This window comes from Pseudopodoces humilis, chromosome 31 (genome assembly GCF_049639895.1).
Source record: "Pseudopodoces humilis isolate 2021_Gansu_Grassland_sample_001 chromosome 31, ASM4963989v1, whole genome shotgun sequence".
Classification (NCBI taxonomy): domain Eukaryota; kingdom Metazoa; phylum Chordata; class Aves; order Passeriformes; family Paridae; genus Pseudopodoces; species Pseudopodoces humilis.
Window position 1 is genome coordinate 380215 of NC_142230.1, and position 19606 is coordinate 399820.

General features: G+C 49.7%; 1 protein-coding gene across 4 annotated transcripts; it reads right to left on the bottom strand.

The window, feature by feature from the left end:
* Positions 1–1400: 1400 nt before the first annotated feature.
* LOC106628973 (SLAM family member 8-like) lies at positions 1401–19132 on the bottom strand. Of its 4 annotated transcripts, XM_088068499.1 has the most exons (8): positions 19003–19132; positions 13757–13849; positions 9403–9744; positions 7677–7997; positions 5568–5687; positions 4105–4193; positions 2984–3273; positions 1401–1710 (listed from the first exon to the last, which is right to left on the bottom strand). In XM_088068499.1, exons 1-7 carry the CDS (start codon positions 19073–19075, stop codon positions 2992–2994), a joined length of 1320 nt encoding a protein of 439 aa, XP_087924625.1. In that variant the 5' UTR covers positions 19076–19132; the 3' UTR covers positions 1401–1710; positions 2984–2991. The 4 variants fall into 4 exon arrangements, with proteins under 4 accessions (XP_087924625.1, XP_087924627.1, XP_087924626.1 ...); XM_088068501.1 differs by lacking the exon at positions 13757–13849; XM_088068500.1 differs by lacking the exons at positions 1401–1710; positions 2984–3273; positions 4105–4193; ... (1 more) ...; positions 7677–7997; positions 9403–9744 and adding an exon at positions 9779–11389.
* Positions 19133–19606: the final 474 nt, after the last annotated feature.

Sequence of the window (19606 nt, forward strand, 5' to 3'; positions counted from 1 at the left end):
CACGCCCCCTTCTCTGTCGCGACAGGCGACAGGCGACAGAGCGGGGGAGGGGCGGGGGCTGTTCGGGGGGGGAATCGGGGTCACCCCAGGTGTCACCTGTCCCTTCTTGGTGTCACCTGTCCGTTCTCGGTGTCACCTGTGTCACCTCCTGGTGTCACCTGTGTCACCCTGGTGTCACCTGTCCTCTCCTGGTGTCACCTGTGTCACCTCCTGGTGTCACCTGTGTCACCTCCTGGTGTCACCTGTGTCCCCTCCTGGTGTCACCTGTGTCACCTCCTGGTGTCACCTGTGTCACCCTGGTGTCACCTGTCCTCTCCTGGTGTCACCTGTCCCCTCCTGGTGTCACCCGTGTCACCCTGGTGTCACCTGTCCTCTCCTGGTGTCACCTGTCCTCTCCTGGTGTCACCTGTGTCACCTCCTGGTGTCACCTGTGTCACCTCCTGGTGTCACCTGTGTCACCCTGGTGTCACCTGTCCCCTCCTGGTGTCCCCTCAGGTGTCACCTGTGTCACCCTGGTGTCACCTGTCCTCTCCTGGTGTCACCTGTGTCACCTCCTGGTGTCACCTGTCCCCTCCTGGTGTCACCTGTGTCCCCTCCTGGTGTCACCTGTGTCACCTCCTGGTGTCACCTGTCCCCTCCTGGTGTCACCTGTGTCCCCTCCTGGTGTCACCTGTGTCCCCTCCTGGTGTCACCTGTCCGTTCTCGGTGTCACCTGTGTCCCCTCCTGGTGTCACCTGTCCCCTCCTGGTGTCACCTGTGTCCCCTCCTGGTGTCACCTGTCCCCTCCTGGTGTCACCTGTGTCACCTCCTGGTGTCACCTGTCCCCTCCTGGTGTCACCTGTGTCACCCTGGTGTCACCCCAGGTGTCACCTGTCCCCTCGTGGTGTCACCTGTCCCCTCCTGGTGTCCCCTCAGGTGTCACCTGTGTCACCCAGGTGTCACCCAGGTGTCCCCGGTGTCCCCAGCCCCGGTGAAGGTGCTGTGGAGTGGGGGGAGGGGGGGGAGGGGGAAGCCCCAAATTCCCAAATTTCCGCTCATCCCGGAGAATCCCAAAACCCCCGGGACCCCCCGGGACCCCCCGGGATCCCCCCGGGACCCCCCCAGGATCCCCCCGGGACCCCCCCAGGATCCCCCTCCCCAAAACAACCTCGGGCAGGAATTGGGGGGAAATCCGGGGATTTTGGGGTCGGGATTGGGGAAATCCGTCCGGTTTTGGGGCCGAGGGGATTCCCTGATCCCAAATCCCCCCAGGGACCCCCCAAATCCCCCCAGGGACCCCCAGATCCCCCCTGGGACCCCCAAATCCCCCGAGGGACCCCCCAAATCCCCCCTGGGACCCCCAAATCCCCCCTGGGACCCCCCAAATCCCCCCTGGGACCCCCAAATCTCACCCCCAGCACCTCTGGTTGGGATCCCCCTCCCCAAAACAACCTCGGGGCAGGAATTGGGGGGAAATCCGGGGATTTTGGGGTCGGGATTGGGGAAATCCGTCCGGTTTTGGGGCCGAGGGGCTCGGGCGGCGCTCGGGGCCGGATTTGGGGCCGGATTTGGGGTCGGATTTGGGGTCGGATTTGGGGCCGGATTTGGGGTCGGATTTGGGGTCGGATTTGGGGCCGGATTTGGGGCCGGATTTGGGGCCGGATTTGGGGTCGGATTTGGGGTCGGGGTTTGGCACAAGACGCTGCTCAGCCCTTCCAGGAGGTCCCGGCCCTGTGGGAACAATTCCCGGTTTATTTGGGGTCCCGGTTTTTGGGGTCCCAGGTTTTTGGGGTCCCGGGTATTTGGGGTCCCGGGTATTTGGGGTCCCGTTTTTTTTGGGGTCCCGGTTTATTTGGGGTCCCGGTTTTTGGGGTCCCGGTTTATTTGGGGTCTCGGGTATTTGGGGTCCCGGTTTATTTGGGGTCCCGGTTTATTTGGGGTCCCGGGTATTTGGGGTCCTGGGTATTTGGGATCCCGGGTTTTTGGGGTCCCAGTTTATTTGGGGTCCCGGTTTATTTGGGGTCTCGGGTTTATTTGGGGTCCCGGTTTTTGGGGTCCCAGGTTTTTGGGGTCTCGGGTATTTGGGGTCCCAGGTTTTTGGGGTCCCGGTTTTTGGGGTCCCGGTTTATTTGGGGTCCCGGGTATTTGGGGTCCCGGTTTTTGGGGTCCCAGGTTTTTGGGATCCCGGGTTTTTGGGGTCCCGGTTTATTTGGGGTCCCGGTTTATTTGGGGTCCCGGGTATTTGGGGTCCTGGTTTTTTGGGGTCCCGGTTTTTGGGGTCTCGGGTTTTTGGGGTCTCGGGTTTTTTGGGGGAACCCCCTCCCCAAAGCATTAATCCCCTTTTTTTGGGGGTCGTTCCTCCTCCCTGACCCTTTAATTCCCGATTTTATGGGGTCGGGGGGTCCCAAAAAATTCCCTTTTTGGGGTCACCCCCAACCCTTTAACCCCGGGGTTTTGGGGTCCCAAAATAAATTTTTGGGGTCCCCAAACCCCTTTTTGTGTTCCCAAACCCCTTTTTGGGGTCCCCAAGTCCATTTCTGGGGTCCAAAAACCCCTTTTTGGGGTCCCCAAATCCCTTTTTGAGGTCCCCAAACCCCTTTTTGGGGTCCCCAGATCCATTTTTGGGGTCCCCAGATCCATTTTTGAGGTCCCCAAACCCCTTTTTGGGGTCCCCAGATCCATTTTTGGGTGGGTCTTTTTAGGGTCCCTCCATTTTTGGGGTCCCCATTTTTGATTTTGAGGTCCCCAAAACCCCTTTTTGAGGTCCCCAAACCCCGTTTTGGGGTCCCCAGATCCATTTTTGGGGTCCCCAGATCCATTTTTGGGGTCCCCAGATCCATTTTTGAGGTCCCCAAACCCCTTTTTGAGGTCCCCAAACCCCTTTTTGGGGTCCCCAGATCCATTTTTGGGGTCCCCAGATCCATTTTTGGGGTCCCCAGATCCATTTTTGAGGTCCCCAAACCCCTTTTTGGGGTCCCCAGATCCATTTTTGGGGTCCCCTCACCTGTGGCCCTATGTCACCTCCTCGGCCGTGTCCTCGGGGGGTCTCTGGCCCTTCTCGTCCCCCCCCGGGGAACTTTTTGGGGTCGTTTCCGTTTTTGGGGTCGTTTCCGTTTTTGGGGTCGTTTCCGTTTTTGGGGCCGTTTCCATTTTTGGGGCCGTTTCCGTTTTTGGGGTCGTTTCCGTTTTTGGGGTCATTTCCGTTTTTGGGGCCGTTTCCGTTTTTGGGGTTTCCGTTTTCGGGGTCGTTTGGGTTTTTTGGGATTCGCTGGGTTCCGGGGGAGCGCTGGGACCCTGTGGGGTGAAATTTGGGGACATTTGGGGACACCCCAGAGACCCCCGATTTTTTGGGATAACTCCCAGTTTTTGCAATCCCACTTTTTTGGGATCCCTCCCAGTTTTTGGGATTCCCGCGGTTTTTTGGGATCCCTCCCGGTTTTTTGGGATAATTCCCAGTTTTCGGGATCCCCACATTTTTTTAGGATTCCCGTGGTTTTTGGGATCCCTCCCAGTTTTTGAGGTTCCTGCATTTTTTGGGATTCCCACTCTTCTTTAGGGAATTCCCAAGTTTCTTTGGAATTCCCGCTTCTTTTTTTTTTGGAATTCCCATTGGTTTTTTGGGGATTCCCGCAGTTTTTTGGGAATTCCCATGGGTTTTTGGGGATTCCCATGGGGTTTTTTAGGATTTCCCGCGGGTTTTTTGGAATTCCCGTGGGTTTTTTGGGAATTCCCGTGGGGTTTTTTGGGAATTCCCATGGGGTTTTTTGGGAATTCCCATGGGGTTTTTTGGGAATTCCCGTGGGGTTTTTTGGGAATTCCCATGGGGTTTTTTTGTGATTCTCGCAGTTTTTTGGAATTCCCGTGGGTTTTTTGGGAATTCCCATGGGGTTTTTGGGGGTTCCTGTGGGTTTTTTTGGGAATTGCCGCAGATTTTCTGGGATTCCTGCAGATTTTTGGGAATTCCCATGGGGTTTTTTGGGAATTCCCATGGGGTTTTTTGGGATTCCCGTGGGGTTTTTTGGGATTCCTGCAGGTTTTTTTGGGATTCCCATGGGGTTTTTTTGGGATTCCCGTGGGGTTTTTTTGGGAATTCCGGTGGGATTTTTGGGATTTCGGGGTCCCCACCTGGTCGTTGCCCTCGGGGGGGCTCCTGCAGACGATGTCGCTGTACGGCGCCTCCCCGGGGCTCTCCTCGGCCGGCGGCGGCGCGGCCGCTGCGGGGAGAAAACGGGGAGAAAACGGGAAAAAACGGGAAAAAACGGGGGGGAAAAATGGGGAAAAACGGGGAAAAAAAGGGGGAAAAATCGGGGGAAAAATGGGGAAAAAACGGGGAAAAAATGGGAAAAAAAGGGGGAAAAAGGGGAAAAAAATGGGGGAAAAAGGGGGGAAAAAGGGGGGGAAAAAATGGGGAAAAAACGGGGAAAAAATGGGGAAAAAATGGGGAAAAGATGGGGAAAAAATGGGGAAAAAATGGGGACAAAAGTGGGTAAAAACGGAGGAAAATACAGGGAAAAATTGGGGGAAATACGCAGAAAATGGGGAGAAATACGGGGAAAATGGGGAAAAGTGGGTAAAAAAATGGGGAGAAATACAGGGAAAATGGAGAAAAAAGGGGGAAAATACAGGGAAAATGGGGGGAAGTGGGGAAAATGGGGGAGAAAGTGGGGAAAAGCAGGAAAAGCGGGAAAAAGAAGAGGGAAAAGTGGGAAAAAAGAGAGGGGAAAGTGGAGGGAAATGGGGAAAAACCCTGGGAAAAGTGGGAGGAAACCCAAGGAAAGCATGGAAAGAAAAAAACCAGGAGAACGTGGAAAACGGGGAGATGGGAAACGGGAAAAATGGGAAAACAAAAAAACCAGGAAATGTGAAAAACGGGAAAAACGGGAAAAACGGGAAAAACGGGACACAGGAAAAACGGGAAAAATGGGAAAAACGGGAAACAGGAAAACAAAAAAACCAGGAAACGGGAAAAACGGGAAAAACGGGAAAACAAAAAAAACAGGAAACGGGAAAAACGGGAAAAGAAAAAAACGGGACACAGGAAAAACGGGAAAAACGGGAAAACAAAAAAACGGGACACAGGAAAAACGGGAAAAACGGGAAAACAAAAAAACCAGGAAACGGGAAAAATGGGAAAACAAAAAAACCAGGAAACGGGAAAAACGGGAAAAACGGGTAAACAAAAAAACGGGACACGGGAAAAACGGGAAACGGGAAAAAACGGGAAAACAAAAAAAACAGGACACGGGAAAACCGGGAAAAGCGGGAAAACAAAAAAACGGGAGAATGGGAAAAACGGGAAATGGGAAAAAACGGGAAAACAAAAAAACAGGACACGGGAAAACCGGGAAAAGCGGGAAAACAAAAAAACAGGACACAGGAAAACCGGGAAAAGCGGGAAACGGGAGAACCGGGAAAAGCGGGAAACAGGAAAAGAAAAAAAACAGGAAACGGGAGAACCGGGAAAAGCGGGAAACAGGAAAACAAAAAAACGGGAAATGGGAAAAACGGGAAAACAAAAAAACCGGGAAAAACGGGAAACAGGAAACCGGGCAAACCGGGAAATTTGGGAATTTTGGGATTCTCCGCACCTGCCTCCGCCGCCTTCTCGCTGTTCACCCTCCAGCACCAGAAGGCGCCGCCGAGGGCGACGGCCACGAGGATCAGAGCCAGCACCACGTAACCGGACGTGGAGAAAGCTGAGGAGCCTCCTGGGGGGGACAGCGGCGTCACCCGGGGGGTGTCACCCTGAGTGTGTCACCCTGAGTGTGTCACCCTCGGCTGTGTCACCCCTGGGTGTGTCACCCCTGGGTGTGTCACCGTGTGTCACCCTGAGTGTGTCATTGTGGGTGTGTCACCTTCATCTGTGTCACCCTGAGTGTGTCACCCTGAGTGTGTCACCTTCATCTGTGTCACCCTGAGTGTGTCACCCTGAGTGTGTCACCTTCATCTGTGTCACCCTGAGTGTGTCACCCTGAGTGTGTCACCCCTGAGTGTGTCACCCTGAGTGTGTCACCTTCATCTGTGTCACCCTGGGTGTGTCACCCCTGGGTGTGTCACCGTGAGTGTGTCACCCTGAGTGTGTCACCGTCTGTCACCCTGAGTGTGTCACCCTGATTGTGTCACCCTGTGTAACCGTGAGTGTGTCACCCTGATTGTGTCACCTTCATCTGTGTCACCCTGGGTGTGTCACCCCTGGGTGTGTCACCCTGAGTGTGTCACCTTCATCTGTGTCACCCTGGGTGTGTCACCTTCCCCATGACAATGATGAGGACGAGGATGATGAGGGTGGGGATGAGGATGACAAGGACAAGGATGAGGATGAAGGTGATGATGACGAGGATGATGACGAGGACAAGGATGAGGATGAAGGTGATGATGACGAGGATGACAAGGACAAGGATGAGGATGAAGGTGATGATGAGGATGATGACGAGGATGAGGATGATGAGGATGACGAGGACAAGGATGAGGATGAAGGTGATGATGACGAGGATGACAAGGACAAGGATGAGGATGAAGGTGATGATGATGAGGATGATGACGAGGATGAGGATGATGAGGATGACGAGGACAAGGATGAGGATGAAGGTGATGATGACGAGGATGACAAGGACAAGGATGAGGATGAAGGTGATGATGATGAGGATGATGACGAGGATGAGGATGAGGATGACGAGGACAAGGATGAGGATGAAGGTGATGATGATGAGGATGATGACGAGGATGAGGATGACGAGGATGACAAGGACAAGGATGAGGGTGATGATGATGAGGATGATGATGAGGATGAGGATGACGAGGACAAGGATGAGGATGAAGGTGATGATGACGAGGATGACAAGGACAAGGATGAGGATGACGAGGATGACAATGACAATGCTGAGGATGAGGAGGATGGGGATGATGAGGATGAAGATGATGATGACAAGGATAACGGTGATGAGGATGACAAGGATGAGGATGATGATGACAATGACGATGATGATGAGGAGGACAAGGACAAGGATGAGGGTGACGACGAGGATGAGGAGGATGGGGATGATGAGGATGATGATGACAAGGATGACAAGGACGAGGGTGATGATGAGGATGACGATGACGAGGATTACGATGACAACACCGAGGATGATGAGGATGATGACGAGGATGAGGATGACAAGGACAAGGATGACGATGATGATGAGGATGATGATGAGGATGACAAGGACAATGACAATGCTGAGGATGATGAGGATGACGATGATGAGGATGATGAGGACAACGCCGAGGATGATGAGGATGGGGATAATGAGGATGAGGATGATGATGATGAGGATGACAAGGACAAGGACAACGCCGAGGATGATGAGGATGGGGATAATGAGGATGAGGATGATGAGGATGGGGATAATGAGGATGATGAGGATGATGAGGATGATGAGGATGACGCCAAGGACAACGCCGAGGATGATGAGGATGGGGATAATGAGGATGAGGATGATGAGGATGATGAGGATGGGGATAATGAGGATGAGGATGATGAGGATGGGGATAATGAGGATGATGAGGATGATGAGGATGATGAGGATGATGAGGATGACGACAAGGACAACGCCGAGGATGATGAGGATGGGGATAATGAGGATGAGGATGATGAGGATGACGCCAAGGACAACGCCGAGGATGATGAGGATGCCGCCGCCGCCGAAGGCTCTCACCTCCTCCCCGGCACAGCTCCTGCAGGTCGAACACGGCCACCTTCTGATCCGCGGGGTTGCTGACGGTGCAGGCGTAGGTGACGTTGGTGGCGGCCAGCGGCAGCGCCACGCGCAGGGTGGTCCCGTCGGGTGACACCTGGTGCCGCCCGGCGCCGTCCGGCGACACCCGGCGACCCCCGGGGTCCCCCTCGGCCGCGCTGTCGCGTCTCCAGGTGACGTTGACGGCGCCGCTGCCGCTGCCCTGGCACTGCAGGGTGAGGTTGCACCACTCCAGGGTGCTGGCCAGGAGCCGGCTGCGCGTCCGGGGGCTGGGCACCGACTCTGGCAGCGGGGACAGCGCGGTGACACTCGGGTGACACCGCCGTGGTACCCGGGTGACACCCCTGTGACACCCCCATGGCACCCAGGACCCCCAAAACCCGAGTTTGGGGCGCTGGGCACCGGCTCTGGCAGTGGTGACACCGCGGTGACACTCGGGTGACACTGGGTGTCACTGGGCACAGTGCGGTGACACCGCGGTGACACTCGGGTGACACTGGGTGTCACTGGGCACAGTGCGGTGACACCGCGGTGACACTCGGGTGACACCGCCGTGGTACTCAGGTGACATCTCCATGGCACCCAGGTGGCACCAGGACACCAAAACCCGAGTTTGGGGCACTGATTGTCACCGGGCACAGTGCAGTGACGCCGTGGTGACACTCGGGTGACACTGGGTGTCACTGGGCACAGTGCGGTGACACCGCGGTGACACTCGGGTGACACCGCCGTGGTACTCAGGTGACATCTCCATGGCATCCAGGTGGCACCAGGACACCAAAACCCGAGTTTGGGGCACTGATTGTCACCGGGCGCGGCGCGGTGACACCGCGGTGACACTCGGGTGACACCGCCGTGGTACCCGGGTGACACTCGGGTGACACCTCCATGGCATCCAGGTGACACCAGGACACCAAAACCCGAGTTTGGGGCACCGACTGTCACCGGGCACAGCGGTGATGCCACCTCGGGGTCACCTTGGTGCCACTTTGATGACCCCCAGCTGCCATTTAATTAATTAAAAGAGATAATTAATGAATTAATCAAGCCCCACTCACCGTAGACGGACAGGTTGAAGGACTGATCGTCCCCCATGCCTCAGTTTCCCCACCCAAAACCCAACCTTATTAAGTTAATTAATTTAATTAATGAACCAAATTAATTAAATTAACAAATTAACCAAGCCCCTCTCACCGTAGACGGACAGGTTGAAGGACTGATCGTCCCCCAGCGCCGGCTGCGACCCCATGGCCGATCCGTGCCTCAGTTTCCCCACCCAAAACCCAACTTCAATTAAACTAAATTAAATCTAAATAAACTAAATTAATTCTAATTAATTAAATTAACGAATTAATGAAGCCTCTCTCACCACAGACGGACAGGTTGAAGGACTGATCGTCCCCCAGCCCCGGCTGCGACCCCATGGCCGATCCGTGCCTCAGTTTCCCCACCCAAAACCCAACCTCATTAAAGGAATTAATTTAATTAATGAACCTAATTAATTAATTAATCAATTAACCAAGCCCCTCTCACCGTAGACGGACAGGTTGAAGGACTGATCATCCCCCAGCCCCGGCTGCAACCCCATGGCCGATCCCTGCCTCAGTTTCCCCACCCAAAACCCAACTTCAATTAAGCGAAATCAAACTAATTAATTAAATTAATCAATTAACGAAGCCCCACTCACCGTAGACGGACAGGTTGAAGGACTGATCGTCCACCAGCGCCGGCTGCATCTTGATCCTGGCTCCGAAGACGCCGCTGTCGCCGCGCTGCAGCTGGCGGATGCGCAGCGCCGTGCGGTTGAACACCTCCAGCCGCTTCCCGAAGCGATCCCGCGGGTCCGGCCGCTCGAAGCCCGCGGGTCCCACCTCGGCCACCTGGATGGTGGCACCGGAGCCGCCCGAGAAGCTCCACTCGATCTCCTTCACCGTCTGGTTGGGCGGCAGCGCCGGCGCCAGCAGCACGGAGCCGCCCAGGACGGCGTTCACCTGGCGGGGAGGGGCGCGGGACTGGCCGAAGAGCAGCTCTGCGACACAAAAACGGCACCCAGAGGGCTTTGGGGACAGCTGGAGAGGTTCTGGGGACGTCTGGAGATGTTTTGGGGACATTTGGGGACAGCTGGAGATGTTCTGGGGACGTCTGGAGAGGTTTTGGGGACATTTCGGGACACCTGGAGAGGTTCTGGGGACGTCTGGAGACGTTTGGGGACGTCTGGAGACGTTTTGGGGACATTTGGGGGACATCTGGAGGTGTTCTGGGGACATTTCTGGGACATTTGGGGACATTTGAGAACATCTGGAGATGTTTTGGGGACATCTGGAGAGGTTTTGGGGACATTTCCGGGACATTTGGGGACATTTGAGAACATCTGGAGATGTTTGGGGGACGTCTGGAGAGGTTTTGGGGACATTTCGGGACATCTGGAGATGTTCTGGGGACATTTCCGGGACATTTGGGGACATTTGAGAACATCTGGAGAGGTTTTGGGGACATTTCAGGACACCTGGAGATGTTTTGGGGACATTTCGGGACATTTTGAGACATCTGGAGATGTTCTGGGGACATTTAGGGACATTTGAGGACATTTGGGGACATTTGGGGATGTTTTGGGGACATTTGGGGACATTTTGAGATGTTTTGGGAGCTCCAGGTTGAGGCGCCAGCAGCACGGAGCCGCCCAGGACGGCGTTCACCTGGCGGGGAGGGGCGCGGGACTGGCCGAAGAGCAGCTCTGCGACACAAAAACGGCACCCAGAGGGCTTTGGGGACAGCTGGAGATGTTCTGGGGACGTCTGGAGACGTTTTGGGGACATTTCGGGACACCTGGAGATGTTCTGGGGACGTCTGGAGACGTTTGGGGACAGCTGGAGATGTTTGGGGGACATTTGGGGACAGCTGGAGATGTTCTGGGGACGTCTGGAGACGTTTGGGGACGTCTGGAGATGTTTTGGGGACATTTGGGGACAGCTGGAGATGTTCTGGGGACGTCTGGAGACGTTTGGGGACGTCTGGAGAGGTTTTGGGGACATTTGGGGACAGCTGGAGATGTTCTGGGGACGTCTGGAGAGGTTTGGGGACGTCTGGAGAGGTTTTGGGGACATTTCGGGACACCTGGAGATGTTCTGGGGACGTCTGGAGATGTTTGGGGACGTCTGGAGAGGTTTTGGGGATGTTTCGGGACATCTGGAGATGTTCTGGGGACATTTCCGGGACATTTGGGGACATTTGAGAACATCTGGAGATGTTTTGGGGACATCTGGAGAGGTTTTGGGGACATTTCCGGGACATTTGGGGACATTTGAGAACATCTGGAGATGTTTGGGGGACGTCTGGAGAGGTTTTGGGGACATTTCGGGACATCTGGAGATGTTCTGGGGACATTTCCGGGACATTTGGGGACATTTGAGAACATCTGGAGAGGTTTTGGGGACATTTCAGGACACCTGGAGATGTTTTGGGGACATTTCGGGACATTTTGAGACATCTGGAGATGTTCTGGGGACATTTAGGGACATTTGAGAACATTTGGGGACATTTGGGGATGTTTTGGGGACATTTGGGGACATTTTGAGATGTTTTGGGAGCTCCAGGTTGAGGCGCCAGCAGCACGGAGCCGCCCAGGACGGCGTTCACCTGGCGGGGAGGGGCGCGGGACTGGCCGAAGAGCAGCTCTGCGACACAAAAACGGCACCCAGAGGGCTTTGGGGACAGCTGGAGACGTTTGGGGACGTCTGGAGAGGTTTTGGGGACATTTCGGGACACCTGGAGATGTTCTGGGGACATTTCCGGGACATTTGAGGACATTTGAGAACATCTGGAGATGTTTTGGGGACATTTGGAGACATCTGGAGATGTTCTGGGGACGTCTGGAGACGTTTGGGGGACGTCTGGAGAGGTTTTGGGGACATCTCAGGACATCTGGAGATGTTCTGGGGACATTTCCGGGACATTTGGGGACATTTGAGAACATCTGGAGATGTTTTGGGGACATCTGGAGAGGTTTTGGGGACATTTCCGGGACATTTGAGGACATTTGGGGACATTTTGAGATGTTTTGGGGACATTTTGGGACACCTGGAGATGTTCTGGGGACATTTGGGGACATTTGAGGACATTTTGGGGACATTTTGGGGACATTTTTAGATGTTTTGGGATATTTGAGGACGTTTTGGGACATTTTGGGACATTTTGAGGACATTTGAGGACATTTTGGACATTTTGGGGACATTTGAGGACATTTTGGGACATTTGGAGACATTTTGGGACACTTTGGGACATTTTGGGGACTTTTAGGGACATTTGAGGACATTTTGGGACCTTTTGGGGACATTTGAGGACATTTTGGGACATTTTGGGACATTTTGGGGACATTTGAGGACATTTTGGGGACATTTGAGGACATTTGAGGACATTTTGGGAGATTTTGGGGACATTTGAGGACATTTTGGGAGATTTTGGGGACATTTGGGGACATTTTGGGTCAAAGCTGAAAGCGGCGGCGGGACAAAGGCGGGGGAGGAGCAGGAGCGTCGGGAGCGCCCAAAAAAAAGCGGGAAAAGCGGAAATTTTGGGGGAAAAATCGGCCAAAAAGGTGAAATTCCTTCCCGGAGAGAGAAATTCCCGAGAAAAAAGAGAAGGAAAAAATCGGGAATTTTGGGGGAAAAGCGGCCAAAAATGGTCAAAAGTGAAAAACTCCGGGTTCGGGTGGGAACGAACCCAAAAAAAAGAGGGGAAAAGGACGGGAATTTGGGAAAATGATGGAATTTTGGGAAAAGGATGGAATTTTGGAGGGAAAGGATCGAATTTTGGGGAAAATGATGGAATTTTTGGGAAAATGATGGGAATTTTGGAGGGAAAAGGATGAAATTTGGGGAAAAATGTGGAATTTTGGGGAAAAACGATGGAATTTTGGAGGGAAAAATATGGAATTTTGGAGGGAAAGGATCGAATTTTGGGGAAAATGATGGAATTTTTGGGAAAATGATGGAATTTTGGAGGGAAAATGATGGAATTTTGGGGGAAAATAACAGAATTTTTTGGGAAATGATGGAATTTTTGGGAAAAATTATGGAATTTTGGGGGAAAATGATGGAATTTTGGGAAAATGATGGGAATTTTTGGGAAAATGATGGAATTTTGGAGGGAAAGGATGAAATTTTGGGGGAAAATAACAGAATTTTTGGGGATATGACGGAATTTTGGGGGAAAATGATGGAATTTTGGGAAAATGATGGAATTTTGAAGGGAAGGGATGGAATTTTGGGGAAAAAGACGGGAATTTTGGGGAAAATGATGGGAATTTTGGAGGGAAAGGATGAAATTTTGGGGGAAAATGATGGAATTTTGGGAAATAGGACTGGATTTTGGGGGAAATCATTGGAATTTTTGGGAAAATGATGGAATTTTGGGGGAAATGATGGAATTTTTGGGGAAAAATTACGGAATTTTGGAGGGAAAAGGATGAAATTTTGGGAAAATGATGGAATTTATGAGAAAATTATGGAATTTTGGAGGGAAAAGGATGGAATTTTGGAGGAAAACGACAGAATTTTGGGGGAAAATGATGGATTTTTAGGGGAAAGGACAGAGTTTTTGGGAAAAGGATGGAATTTTAGAGGAAAACAATGGGAATTTTGAGGGAAATGATGGAATTTCAGAGGAAAACGACAGAATTTTGGGGGAAAATGATGGAATTTGGGGAAAAAGGATGGAATTTTGCGGGAAATGCTGGAATTTTGAGGGAAAATGATGGATTTTTAGGGGAAAACAATGGGAATTTTGCGCGAAATGCTGGAATTTTGAGGGAAAATGATGGATTTTTAGGGGAAAACAATGGGAATTTTGTGGGAAATGCTGGAATTTTGAGGGAAAAAAGGACAGGAATTCGGGGGAAAATCAGCAAAAAAAGGCGAATTCCAGGAGAGAGTTTTTCCTGCGAAAAAGCCAAGGAAAAGACGGAATTTTTGGGGGGAAAAGCGGCCAAAAAAGCGCAAATTTTGGGATGGAGCCGCGGCCCCGCGGGAATTCCGGGATCTCACCGGAACAACGCTCCAGGAGGGACTGGGTGGAATTCCCAGCCAGAATCTCCAAAACCTCATTTTCCGCCTCAAACGGCGCCTCCTGCAACAGCCCTGCGGAAAACCGAGAGATCGGGAGGGGTTTTGGGGAGAATTCCTGAGAATTTGGGGTTTGGGGGGGTTTTTTGGGGGGAGAATTCCTGAAAAAATTGGGGTTTTTTTTGGGAGAATTCCTGAAAAAATTGGGGTTTTTTTCCTGAAAAATTTGGGGTTTTTTCCTGAAAAATTTGGGGTTTTTAAGGGCAAAATTCCTGAAAATTTTGGGGTTTTTTCCGGAAAAATTTGGGGTTTTTAAGGGCAAATTTCCTGAAAAATTTGGGGTTTTTTGGGGGAGAATTCCTGGGAAATTTGGGGTTTTTTTCCTGAAAAATTTGGGGTTTTTTTCCTGAAAAATTTGGGGTTTTTTTCCTGAAAAATTTGGGGTTTTTTTCCTGAAAAATTTGGGTTTTTTAAGGGGAAAATTCCTGTAAATTTTGGGTTTTTTTTGGGGGAGAATACCTGAAAAATTTGGGGATTTATAAGGAAAATTCCTGGAAAATTTGGGGTTTTTTAAGGAAAATTCCTGAAAACTTTGGGGTTTTTTTGGGGGAGAATTCCTGAAAAATTTGGGGTTTTTTTGGGAGAATTCCTGAAAAATTTGGGTTTTTTTTCCTGAAAAATTTGGGGTTTTTAAGGGGAAAATTCCTGAAAAATTTGGGTTTTTTTGGGGGAGAATTCCTGGGAAATTTGGGGTTTTTTTCCTGAAAAATTTGGGGTTTTTAAGGGGAAAATTCCTGAAAAATTTGGGGTTTTTTTGGGGGAGAATTCCTGAAAAATTTGGGGATTTTTAAGGAAAATTCCTGGAAAATTTGGGTTTTTTTAAGGAAAATTCCTGAAAACTTTGGGGTTTTTTGGGGGAGAATTCCTGAAAAATTTGGGGTTTTTTTGGGAGAATTCCTGAAAAATTTGGGTTTTTTTTCCTGAAAAATTTGGGGTTTTTAAGGGGAAAATTCCTGAAAAATTTGGGTTTTTTTGGGGGAGAATTCCTGGGAAATTTGGGGTTTTTTTCCTGAAAAATTTGGGGTTTTTAAGGGGAAAATTCCTGAAAAATTTGGGGATTTTTTGGGGAGAATTCCTGAGAAATTTGGGATTTTGGGGGGGTTTTTTTTGGAGGTGGAATTCCTTCAAAATTGGGTTTTTTTAAGGGGAAAATTCCTGCAAAATTGGGGGGGGTTGGGGGGTTTTTTGGGATAGAATTCCTGCAAAATTTTGCGGGTTTTTTTAGGGGAAAATTCCTGAAAAATTTGGGGTTTTTTTTAGGGGAAAATTCCTGAAAAATCCCATTTTTTTTGGGAATAGAATTCCTACAAAATTCCCGCTCCCGGGAGCTCCAGGCAGGGACAAAACCCCCCAAAAATTTGGGAATTGTGCTGGAGCCTCGTCCCAATCCCGGGAGAAGCTCCCGAGATTCCACTCGGGAATTCTGGGGGTTTTTTTTGGAATTTCCTTGGAAAATTCTCGCGCTCCCGGCAGCTCCTCCCCCCTCCCCCCACCCGCAGGCGCCGGGAATTGCGGGAATTGCGGGAATTTCGGGAATTGCGGGAATTGCGGGAATTTCGGGAATTGCGGGAATTTCGGGAATTGCGGGAATTTCGGGAATTTCGGGAATTGCGGGAATTGCGGGAATTGCGGGAATTTCGGGAATTGCGGGAATTTCGGGAATTTCGGGAATTGCGGGAATTGCGGGAATTTCGGGAATTTCGGGAATTTCGGGATCGGCGGCTCCAGCCGGGCACGGGACCGGTCCTTGGGGAAATCCTCATTATCCCGGGATTTATTCCCACTTTTCCAGGGTTTCATTCCCGCTTTTCCAGGATTTCATTCCCGCTTTTCCCGGGTTTCATTCCCAGTTTTCCAAGGGTTCATTCCCGATTTTCCAGGATTTCATTCCCGCGTTTCCAGGATTTCATTCCCGCTTTTCCCGGGTTTCATTCCCGATTTTCCAGGGTTTCATTCCCGATTTTCCAGGGATTCATTCCCGATTTTCCAGAGTTTCATTCCCAGTTTTCCAGAGCTTCATTCCCGCTTTTCCAGGATTTCATTCCCACTTTTCCAGGGATTCATTCCCGCATTTCCAGAGCTTCATTCCCGATTGTCCAGGATTTTATTCCCGATTTTCCAGAGTTTCATTCCCGATTTTCCAGGATTTTATTCCCGCTTTTCCAGGGGTTTCATTCCCGATTTTCCAGGGATTTATTCCCGATTTTCCTGATCTTCATTCCCGCTTTTCCCGGGTTTCATTCCCAGTTTTCCAGAGCTTCATTCCCGCTTTTCCAGGATTTTATTCCCGATTTTCCAAGGTTTCATTCCCACTTTTCCAGGGTTTCATTCCCGCATTTCCAGAGCTTCATTCCCGCTTTTCCAGAGCTTCATTCCCGCTTTTCCAGGGTTTCATTCCCGCATTTCCAGAGCTTCATTCCCGCTTTTCCAGAGCTTCATTCCCGCTTTTCCAGGGTTTCATTCCCGCATTTCCAGAGCTTCATTCCCGCTTTTCCAGAGCTTCATTCCCGCTTTTCCAGGATTTTATTCCCACTTTTCCCGGGTTTTATTCCCGCTTTTCCAGGGTTTCATTCCCGATTTTCCCGGGTTTCATTCCCACTTTTCCCGGGTTTCATTCCCGCTTTTCCAGGGTTTCATTCCCACTTTTCCCGGGTTTCATTCCCGCTTTTCCAGGGTTTCATTCCCGCTTTTCCCGGGTTTCATTCCCGCTTTTCCCGGGTTTCATTCCCGCTTTTCCAGGATTTCATTCCCGATTTTAAAACCCGAGGGAATTTTTTGAGCTCTCGGCCCAGGTTTTTTTTCGGGAAGGGACAGAGGCGCTTCCCAAAATCCGCCCGGGAATTCCAAACCCTCCCCAGGGAATTCCCAGGAATTCCGCATCCACCCCTCCCCCCCCTCATTTTCCCACCCCCGAGGGGTTCCGGGATTTTTTCCCAGATTTTTTTTCCCAGGGTTTTTTTTCCCAGGATTTTTTTTCCCAGGATTTTTTCCCAGATTTTTTTTCCCAGGGATTTTTTTTTCCCAGATTTTTTTTTCCCAGGGTTTTTTTTCCCAGGGATTTTTTTTCCCAGGATTTTTTCCCAGATTTTTTTTCCCAGGGATTTTTTTTCCCAGATTTTTTTTCCCAGGGATTTTTTTCTCCAGGGATTTTTTTTTCCCAGATTTTTTTCCCAGGATTTTTTTTCCCAGGGATTATTTTTCCCAGGATTTTTTCCCAGATTTTTTTTCCCAGGGATTTTTTTTCCCAGGAATTTTTTTTCCCAGATTTTTTTTCCCAGGATTTTTTTTCCCAGATTTTTTTTCCCAGATTTTTTCCCAGGGATTTTTTTTCCTAGGATTTTTTTCCCCAGGGATTTTTTTCCCCAGGGATTTTTTTTCCCAGGGATTATTTTTCCCAGATTTTTTTTCCCAGGGTTTTTTTTCCCAGGATTTTTTTTCCCAGGATTTTTTTTCCCAGGATTTTTTTCCCAGATTTTTTTCCCAGGGATGTTTTTTCCCAGATTTTTTTTCCCAGGATTTTTTTTCCCAGGGATTATTTTTCCCAGATTTTTTTCCCAGGGATTTTTTTTTCCCAGATTTTTTTTTCCCAGGATTTTTTCCCAGATTTTTTTTCCCAGGGATTTTTTTTTTCCCAGATTTTTTTCCCCAGGGATTTTTTTTCCCAGATTTTTTTTCCCAGGGATTTTTTTCTCCTGGAAATTTTTTCCCCAGGGATTTTTTTTCCCAGATTTTTTTTCCCCAGGGATTTTTTTTCCCAGGGATTTTTTTTCCCAGGGATTTTTTTTCCCCGGAATTTTTTTCCAGGATTTTTTCCCAGATTTTTTTCCCCAGGGATTTTTTTTCCCCGGAATTTTTTTCCAGGATTTTTTCCCCACTTTTCCCATCCCGGGGTGGGATTTAGGAGCGGGAAAAGCGCGGGATCCATCCCGTTTATCCCAAATTTTGGGCGCTGGGGAGGAGGAGAAGGAAAATTTCGGGATCCATCCACACTCCCGCCACATTCCCGACCCAAAAAATTCCCAAAAAATCCCCAATTCCAACCCAATTCCCGCTTCTCCTTTTCCTCCTCCTCTCCCGGCTGGAATCGCTCCCAAATCCCGGGAATTCGGGAATTTTTTCCCACTTTTCCCGGGTTTTATTTTTGGGGAGGGGAGGAGGAATCGGCCCCGCCCCCTCCCGGTTAATTAATCCCCGAGGTTAATTAAATCCCTAATTAATCTCCCGGTGCCATTGGACGCTTTTCCCGCAGGAATTCCCTCCCCGGGACGGTGTTTTTTTTTTCCCGGGAATTTTGGGAATTTCCAGGGAATTCCCTCGCTGTGGGATTTACGGAAGGAGCCGCTTTTTCCCCCAGTCCCAAACAGCAAAAAAAAAACCCAAAAAATCAAAATAAACCCAAAACAATTCAAAATAAATCCCAAAAAAATTCAAAATAAATCCCAAAAAAATTCAGAATAAATCCCCCAAAAAATTCAAAATAAATCCCAAAAAAATTCAGAATAAATCCCCCAAAAAATTCAAAATAAATCCCAAAAAAATTCAGAATAAATCCCCAAAAAATCAAAATAAATCCCCCAAAAATTCAAAATAAATCCCCAAAAAATCAAAATAAATCTCAAAAAATTAAAAATAAATCCTCGAAAAAAATTCAAAATAAATCCCCAAAGAATTCAAAATAAATCCCCCCAAAAAATTCAAAATATATCCCCAAAGAATTCAAAATAAATCCCCCCAAAAAATTCAAAATAAATCCCCCAAAAAATTCAAAATAAATCCCCCAAAAGATCAAAATAAATCCCCCAAAAATCAAAATAAATCCCCCAAAAAATTCAAAATAAATCCCCCCAAAAAATCAAAAGAAATCCCCAAAAAATTCAAACTAAACCCCAAAAAAATTCAAAAGAAATCCCGAAAAAAAATCAAACTAAACCCCCAAAAAAATTCAAAATAAATCCCAAAAAAACCCAAAATAAATCCCAAAAAAACTCAAAATAAATCCCAAAAAAACCCAAAATAAATCCCAAAAAAACCCAAAATAAATCCGCCTTAAGGAAAGCGAGGAATTCCAACAACATTCCAGAGGATTCCATGGATCAGCGCTTCCCGAATATCCCGCGGGGGGTTTTTGGGTTTTTTTTTGGGGGGGGGTCTCCCCCTTTAAAACTCACCTGGGCCGAGCCCCAGCAGCGCCAGGAGCAGCGAGGGCAGCCGGGATTTGCTCCGGGGGAATTCCCGCTCCATCCTTGGAATTCTCTTGGAATTTTTGATTTTTTCAGGGAGAGGAGGAGGAGAAACCCCCCCCCCCTCCCCCCCCTCCCCCCCAAAAAAAAAAAATAATAATAAATTAAATTAAATAAATCAGGAGGAGGAGGAAGGAGGAGCGAGACGCGGGAGCACCGCGCGTTTATCCATCAGAGAAAAGGGGATGGAAATGAAATAAAAAAAAACCCAAAAAAATTCGGGAATGATGGAAAAAATTCCGGGAAAGAGCTGGGGAAGAGCGGAGGGACGGCTCCAGCATGGCGGGGGCCGCCCGTGACCCCCGACCCTGCGGATCAGTGCCCGGATTTGCGGCCCTGCCGCATTCCCGGGGCGGGGGGGAGGTTGGAAAAATTAAAAAAAACCTGGAAAAAAAATCCCTTTTCCCGCAATTCCTGAGCTTTTTGGAATTGGGGGTTGGTTTTCCACCCCCTTCCCGCGGGGATGAGGAATTCGAGGAATTTTTCCGCTTCTCTCTCTGTTTTCCCATTTTTTTTAATTTTTTTTTTTTAT